This window comes from Coffea eugenioides, chromosome 8, assembly GCF_003713205.1.
Source record: "Coffea eugenioides isolate CCC68of chromosome 8, Ceug_1.0, whole genome shotgun sequence".
Taxonomy (NCBI): Eukaryota; Viridiplantae; Streptophyta; class Magnoliopsida; order Gentianales; family Rubiaceae; genus Coffea; species Coffea eugenioides.
Genome location: NC_040042.1, coordinates 4,855,539 through 4,864,178, shown reverse-complemented (window position 1 = coordinate 4,864,178; position 8,640 = coordinate 4,855,539). Strand labels below are relative to the sequence as shown.

General features: G+C 37.4%; 1 protein-coding gene across 4 annotated transcripts; it reads right to left on the bottom strand.

Moving 5' to 3' along the window:
• Window positions 1-220: 220 nt before the first annotated feature.
• On the bottom strand, window positions 221-7,025 carry LOC113779020 (homeobox-leucine zipper protein HDG5). 4 transcript variants are annotated; one of them, XM_027324421.1, is made up of 12 exons: window positions 6,862-7,025; window positions 5,982-6,206; window positions 5,645-5,817; window positions 5,341-5,458; window positions 4,485-4,673; window positions 3,236-3,712; window positions 2,625-2,726; window positions 2,272-2,481; window positions 1,848-2,016; window positions 1,462-1,730; window positions 1,245-1,340; window positions 221-1,140 (listed from the first exon to the last, which is right to left on the bottom strand). In XM_027324421.1, exons 2-12 carry the CDS (start codon window positions 6,123-6,125, stop codon window positions 619-621), a joined length of 2,469 nt encoding a protein of 822 aa, XP_027180222.1. In that variant the 5' UTR covers window positions 6,126-6,206; window positions 6,862-7,025; the 3' UTR covers window positions 221-618. The 4 variants fall into 4 exon arrangements, with proteins under 4 accessions (XP_027180222.1, XP_027180225.1, XP_027180224.1 ...); XM_027324424.1 differs by having other exon boundaries at window positions 3,236-3,703; XM_027324423.1 differs by having other exon boundaries at window positions 5,645-5,814.
• Between the last annotated feature and the right edge of the window lie 1,615 nt (window positions 7,026-8,640).

Here is an 8,640-nt window from a genome sequence, read left to right as displayed (position 1 = left end):
ATGAAAAAGAAAATGACAAGCCTCTAAAAGAAAATGGAATTGCTGTGATCTACAGATTAAAAGGTCTTTTCTACGTTTAACCTAGTTTGCTACAACTAATATTTCTCTTAACGTACTAATACTCCGTGTATATGTGCTGGAAAGAGACTATATTCTTGAAAGTATACTTCAAACCACTTCGAGGATATTAATACCACAAAACCAAAAAAAGACAAACAGATAAGAAAACGAGGGATCAAAATCATTACAAAACCAACATTCAACCATAAATTCTTAATAACATCCATGTATATTGTACTCCATATTAAACAAGGCAAGAAGTCAATGCCCGAACCACTACCCTTGCTGGAAGGTGAAGCCACACCGCTGGACCGGAGATATGTATTTATCTTAGCTTCACCAGCCAGCAAGGATAAATGTTTGGTGCGCTCTTGACTTCCCTACACCATCCCTTTTCTTTTTTTCCTGTCTCTTATCACCTGATTGCAGGCAAAACTACCTTCTTAACACCCTCCCTAATTACATATAAACTGCCCCATCTCTTCCTAGCTATATACGCAAAAAATAATGATTTTGTTAAAATACTATAGAGGAAGAGATGAGGGCAGTTTAGGGTAATTAGGGAGTGGAGACCTGATCAGGTTGGACTGGTGGTGGTGCAGGTGCCGATGGCTCGCCCAATGAGGCGATGATGATGTTGTCATTGTCATTCGAACTAGTAGTGCCAATGTTGCTTCCATGGTTGCCTAATGCAGCACTGATTTGCTGGACTGTGTTGCAGATGTGTTGGTTGATGGCGGTGACACTTGAAAGGTTGAGCTTTGCAGTTGGGATGGTGCTGGCTAGGACTTGGAGTCCCACAGTGAGCAAGCAACCGGAGAGATCAGCAGGCAAATTGTTTCCATTTTCAGAAGTCTGATCATTGTCCAGGCTGCTGCCGTCATGGCTGCTGCTGCCATTTTCAAGGGGGTGAATAACGAATCCCACTGGCAGGAGAGGGATACATTCAGGGTCTTCACCGTTCATTGCTAGCTGAATTGAATCAACATCGACTGTGGTGTACACGATTAAACTTCCGGAATCATCGGTGCAGCTCTCTTGCAGCATCAGCTCCACTTTCTGGGATGAGTTGCTTGCCACCTGATTTTATTCATGATTCACCATTTGAAAACGATTATTAGTCCAATGCTCCAAAACTTGGATGAAATGAAACTGATCAGTTTGAAAAATACAGTAGAACTTGCATTAATACGAAGAAGAGAAACGCAATTTCCAGGATGAGAGCCATTGGCTATATGAGCCACTTCTTGCAATGCATTCCCATTGGAAAGCACATCAAGCTGTTGCAGATAAATCACAAAGCATACGTATCAGTTTCTAATTTATACTTTTCTGGCAGGAAAAACAAAGAAAGAATAATTTTTTTTTTGTAAAAGCTCTAGCTTATGTATTAATATAAACCTGAGATCTGCGTCGTTCATCCCTGAGGAGATCAAAGACTTGGTAGTGCGGATATGGCAACCAAGTGGTTGAGACAGCAGTGAGAATGAGGCCATTGGGTTCACCAGGTCCTGAGACTTTCCTGGTTGCAATTCTAACTGTGTCCTCAGCAGAATCAGAAAGGGCTGTCCATGATTGCCCACATGCATTGCTTATATTCATACAAAAAGTCCTTATCATCCTCTGCGACAGATACATCACATTTTTTCTTGCTTCTGGAGATGGTATCACTGTTGATTACTCGACAAATTAATCAGCCAAATCCCAGAAATAAAAAGAGTAAAACTAAATATAAAGAAAAAAATAAGAAGAAAAAAATAGATATATACACACAGATATATATATACCTCCAAGATCAGAGATGTTTCGGGCCATTAGGCTAGCAATTCTTTCACACTGTCGTTGCAAAACAGATAGCCAACGTTTTGCTCCAAAAACATTGCCGCTGCTGACCAAATGGTTAATTGTTTGATTGAGAGGGGTTGAATCAATTTCCACGTGCTCCACCCAGGTAACCTTTGCATGTAAAACAAGGGGTTATTAGATAAGTATTACGTTGTAATATGGCTTGTACGATGACCTAGTCTTTTTAAGGTAACTACTAAAAACTGTTGACCTAGGACAGATCATATGCATGCACTTGGGTGCATAAAAGAATATGCTTTAACATCTTAGGTTATTAATCTTATCTAATCTAATTATTAGTACTTGACAAGATTAATTAAGGGACTTGGTTTTTAGTGGTTTAGTGTAATTTGAAGACGAAATTACCCTTGAATATCCATTGGGCATGTCTTGGATGATACACCCAGAAGGCCTTCTCTTGTAGTAGGGAATTGTAGGGTAATTGTTGTTGAAATTGTCCAGGGGGAAGTCCACAATTGCCCAAGTTCCCTCCTCGGCATTCTGGTGGCAGTAACGCAAGAAATGAGACTCTCGGGTGGGCACCAATGGAGATGGTACTTGCAGTTCAGCATACATCTGTAACACGAACCAAATTGCAATTAAACCGCAAAAAAAAAAAAACCAAATTATGGAAGAGTTTTACGAGTTGTGAAGTCCTGCACACTTGAATTACAAAATGATAATTAAAGACAAATTTGTTTGAAAGATTAACTACTAACCAGCTGAAGAGAACCACTAGCTTGACCAGAAATCCCAGAGGTAACAACTTGAAGGGTTTTTGCTCTAGAGACAATTGATGGGAACAGTTCCATCCATTTGTTCTGAAACAACAAAAAATATACATAACTATTCTCAAACTATGGCAATTAGCTATCTAAGTGTAACGTTATTATGCTATAATATGTAATTACGTGCAAAGCAAGTGCTATAAATTAAAAAAAAATAATCAAATCAAACATTAGCGGAAATTGGATAATTATTCTCAAACTATGGCAATAAGTTAATCTAAGTGTACCATTATTAGGCTATCTAAGTGTGACGTTATTATGCTATAAAATATAATCACGTGCAAAGCAAGTGCTAAAAAAAAAAATCAAATCAAACATTAGCGGAAGTCGATAATTATTCTCAAACTATGGCAATTAGTTAATCTAAGTGTACCATTATTAGGCAGGGCTTAGTAACGTGGGCTTGTCACACAAGTGAGGACATTAAGGGCATGGAATCAGTTGCTTGCAATAAAAAAAAAAAAAACTGAGTGTACAATTATTAGGCTGTAATATGTAACTATGTGCAAAGCAAGTGCTACAAATTAGGCACGGAGACTTACAGCATCAAGAAATGCATCAACCAGAGTGATGCTATTCATAATAACAACCGCATTGTGGCGGGTGGCTTCGGTCCTGACTTGGGATGGATTCTGCTTGAGGTCCACTCCCCACTGAAACAGCCTTCTGTACTCGTCCACGTTTAGCACTTCTTTTGAACCATCGCTGGTTCTTAGCCAAAGGGGTTCACAAGCTTGGCACATCTTCATGAGCTCCTCCACGGATGAAATAGCCAGCTCCATTGCAATGCTTTTCTCCTCGTCTAGAATCAGAACTCCGCCAGAAAAGTTGGGATTTTCTGGAATGAACGGCATAGATAGCATGCCTGGGCAGTCACCAATTGGCTCTTCAAACTTCCTTGGAAGCATGTTGATGTCCAAATCCAAGGAAGGAGCCAAAAGGGAACTTGTCCCGATTTCTGGGATTGCCCTCCCACCGTACTGCGAAAGTAAGGCGCAGACACGATCATACTGCATTAACTGAAACAGGGTTAGTGAATCTAATTTTGATAATAGTTCTTTTGATTTGTTTTACGTGAATTTGAACCAATTTGGTTTGGGACTTGCGAAAAACTGAATGATAACGTATAGCACAAAGTTTGCACAGAAGAAATAATTCAACAAGTAGAAAATAGTATGAAGCACAAATTCTGCACATAATTAAAAAGTTGTTTAACGAACGGTTCGTGCTTTATGAAATCAACGGCAAAACTAAATTAAACATTAGACTTAGAAAAAAAATTTTTTTTTTTTTTTTGCAAAATAAAGAGTAGCCTATTATTTTTTTTAACAAAGTGTGCACAAAAGAAATAATTTAAAAAAAAAATAGAAAATAGAATATAACACAATTTCTGCACATAACAAATTGTTTAACAAATATTTTGTACTTTATGAAATTAATGCAGAGCTAAATCCAACACAAGATTTAGAAACTTTTTTTTTTTTGGCAAAATAAAGAGTAATCTATATTTTCTTCCGTCGTGGACAAGAAAAATGGAAGTGTTGAAAATGATAAGCTAATTGAACAAAATAAGACTACTAATATCCTAGTTCAATGTACTAGAGACTTTTGGTATTTACTATGAAAAATTTGACCAATCTACGAAAAATGGATAACCATAAAACTTTAGGCACGAAATTGAATGCAAATGGATAAAATCGAGACAGCATTCCTATCAATAAAACTAACACCAATTTGCCTCAAAGAAAACACCAATTTAAAGTAAAGTAAATAGAGAATTGAAAAGAATACCTCTTCCTTGAGCCTCGCATTTTCAAGACGAACAGTTTGTTCATCAAAGCCCATCTCGCCAAGAACCGCCGGACCACCACAATTGGGGCAAACGACGTTCCTAAGGGCAGCTTGCAACCTATAGTTCTCATTCTTCAAGCTCTCATTCTCGGCTCTAAGTATAGCATTATCTGCCCGGTCTTGCTGTGCCTACAAAAAATAATACCACATTTAATCCTTATTAAGTACGTACCACGGTAAAGTAACAGGAGATACATTAAAGTCCTAGCTTAGACGTACAATAATCCTAAAGAAATTATCCTATGATAATCATTAAATCAAATGATCATAAAATGGGATCCGTACATACACATCCCATTAACCCTATACAGCATGCAATAAATTCCCTGTTTGTTTTGGGATCCTTATGTCTTAGTAGGTGGGGGTTGACTGCACAATTGCATGCACACCCCACTCACCTTGCACACCCCACTAGTGTATATTAATGGAATTGCAGACCATGAAAGCAACCGGAAGTAAATGTCATGCCTCCCTCTTCCACCCTTTCCCTTTCCCCTAGTTAGAACTTTTCAACCTTCCGCGTGGTTATCTGTCACGATTTCTTACCCTTTAGCTTAGGGCCATCAAAACAATTCTTGGCTACTGTAGGTAAAAAAATATAGTATGTCTTGGAAATCGTGTTAGATTGTGCGAGTGTTTCTTTCACAGCTGGAAAACCCACGGTTTTGAGCTAGGGTTTTACGATTCATTTCGATTTTCAACCTCTGTGGATGGTGAAAGTGAAAATTGAGAGGAAACCCCACCAAGAAATTAATACGAGTAATTAATGATGTAGGTAAACGCTAGATATCTATACCTTCATCTGGGTTCGACGGTTTTGGAACCAGAACTTGACCTGACGCGGTTTCAGGCCTAAATCTTGGCTAAGTTTCAGCCTTTGCTTGTCGTCTGGATGTGGGCACTCCTTAAACAACCTGTATAATTCGAAGCATTAACATGCATGTATTAGTGATGAAACTGATCGATAAGTTTAAGGAAAACAAAGGGGGAAAAACATGAATCCTTAACCATTTTCTTGATTAAGGTGAAAAAGGGCTTGACAGAAAAGGGGAAATGTGATCATAAGGAAGAAAACCAAAAAATAAAAATAAAAATCATACGCCTCCATTTCTTGGATCTGGCGAGCAGTATGCCTATGGTAGCGTTTTTTCTTTGTGGGCTGCTGTTGTTCGGCTTCTTGCTCGTTCCCGGATACTCCTCCTTCGACATGTTCACTTCCAGAACCACTTTCCAAGATCTCCTCCTTGCTTCTTGACATCCCGTTTTCCTCCTTCTAAAAGCAAGGTTATTTAAAAAAATTGGTTTAGCCATTTTATTACAAAAAAAAAAATCATGATCAAGAAAAGAAAATTGAATCACGTAAAATATCAAAAGCGAGTGAAATAGGAATGGCATTTCCAATAAGGAAAAAAAGCTGGCATTTGAAAGAGGGCTCACGGGAATAAGGGCTGGAGGGAAAATGTTGAAAGGGAGGTTAGTCATGAAGCTGAAGCTAGGGTTCTGGATGGAGGAGGGATAATAGGAATCTGAAGGAACACCATTCCCTCCCATGGATGACAGAATCTGGCAATCTCCAAACATCTTCGCTTGAAACCTTTTCAAAAAGAAAATTCTGCGGTGGAGATTATCAGCGATTGTCTCCTTTCCTCCTCCTTAGCTACACTGAAAACGAACAAAGAAAAAAAGTTCAAAACAAAATTTACCATTACAAGATAAGCAAAAGGGGGCAAACAAAAAAGAAAAAAAACCCCAACAAGGGATGCTTTCGAAAATGGTAACAAAACCAAGCCCCTTACCAAAAAGGACGGACTATCACAATCACACCACTGATGAAAACACTCTGTTGATAGGGATTTAAAAGGAAAAATTAAAAGGGAAGGATGGAAGGAAAAGAAACCACAAGGAAAACAAGGCACAAAGGGACTTGGCGAAAACAACGAGGAGAAGGTAGGATGAGGACTGAGGAAGACTGGTTAGTCTACTGAACGGCAAGGATCACTTAAATAAGCGTCACAAGGAAGAAGAAGACAGAAAAGGGTAAAGATTTCAGGGGAAGTGAGGTCATTAAAATCAGTTATACATAAAACATTTGAAAGTTAATGTTTTTCAACCAAATTCACACCTCGAGAGAAAGAAAGAAAGAGAGAAAATCTCAAACATCTTCATATACTTATCTACCTAGTCATCAGTCCTGTAGACCATCCTCTTCCCTTTCACAAAAAATAAGAAAGATGCAATACCAAAGTATTTAATGAGAAATCTTAAACATGTTAGCCAAGAAAAAACGAGTGAAATTTATTACTACCAATATATATACCTCCCTCCACTATCTACTCTCTAGTGTGTCGGTGTGATTTAACTTCTTCCCTTTTCTTCTTCAGCTACCTTTGTTATTTTCTTCAACCACTCTGGCTTCTTCTTCTTCCTCTCTTGGTCTTTTTCTCTCACTTTTTAGTTGGGATTCTAAGAATCCTGATTCTCTTTTTTCCCAATTTTTCTCTCTCTTTTGTAATAAGTGGGATTTACAGGACGAGTGAGGGGTGGTAAATGCGGGGCTTTAACTACGGTGGCTAGAAAGAAAAACCGCCGGTTGATCAGTCGGCTATTGTGTAGACGTGGAGCGATATTATTGGACAAATATCCGTTTCGCTGAGTGAGCTCCCATGGAAGTCAAACCTTTCTTTCTTCAATTGAAACGCTTGGTCAGGATTAAGCGCGCGTGGCGCTAGTTTCCTTTTGATAATTTTGTTTGCATGGGGATGTAAGAAATTAGGGCGATATTTGTCTTCCCCATTTTCTTTTCCATTTTCAAATGAAGTGATTGGCATATAAGGAGCAATTAGTAAGTAAAAATCAAGGAGAATTAGTAATCACCAATGGATAAAGAAATTAATAACCACTATATGTGATTAAGTGTATAAGTTTTGATCAAGAAATAATTAGACGTTAAAATTGAAGAACTGAAAATTGCAGAAGCTAGTATTAGTAGTTCAAAGAATACGAACCACTTTGCCTCAGCATCTAACAATGAATAATTGGATACTAGAGAGAGATCACCATTCCAAAGTAAATTCAGGTTTTTAACTCTACAAGAGACTTAGGAACTCAACCAAAAAAAAAAAAAATTAAAACCACAAGTCCTAATTAATATGAGATTTTCTTTTCCAATTAATTCCCTAAAAACGGTGATCTTGTAATTTGATTATCTCAAATTTCTATTTTTCATATGACATTTTCAAATGTTGGATATGTGGAATTAATCACTTGAATTAAAGAATACTCAAGGCATGCATATGACATTTGCCCTCTCATCTTCAACGAATAAGAATTAAGTTTTCTATACAGCGGATCCATTAGTCGACTTAGAAGAAAATTCAAGGCAATATATGGTGCTTGATGCATACTTTTTCAACTAAAACAGTAAGCGACTCTAATGAAAGCAACTTATTTGTTTTGTCAATGTTCTTGAACCCTCAGCAGTCAACCTTTTGGTTGACTGACCGATTCACATGTCTTACTATTTCTCTAGTACAGGTTATTTAATTGGCATCACATCAGAATTAGTATATTTTCCCAAAGAATAGAAAATACCAAGATCCATAAAGGGGCAGGATTTGAGAAGATGAGAAAACAAGTTGAGACATCAACCAAGGAATGAATGTCCTCTAAGCTTCAAAATAAAGGAAAGAATGTCCTCGCTTTCCAAAAGATATATGCATACATAACCCTGTATTAAAGAAATATAAGGTAGATATTTCACTTTAAATGGCAATGACAAAAGCAGGTGTATGCTTATACTAGACTAGTACTAGTGTGTTTGGACAGCCAATTATTTGGTCAAATATATTTGCTGACATCACCATTACAATTTTCAATATACCTTTTTATCTTCCCAATTACTTTTTTATCTCACATACATCACATCACAAAAAGTGCTACAGTAAAAATATTTCAAATAACTTACAATCCAAACACACTTAAGTCAATAACTATGGAAAGATGACCTATGCAATTGACTACAAACAATTGAAGTATGGGGTAAAACCTGTCTTTCAAAAATAAATTGTGAGAGGCTATGTAATAAAAAAAAAAAAAA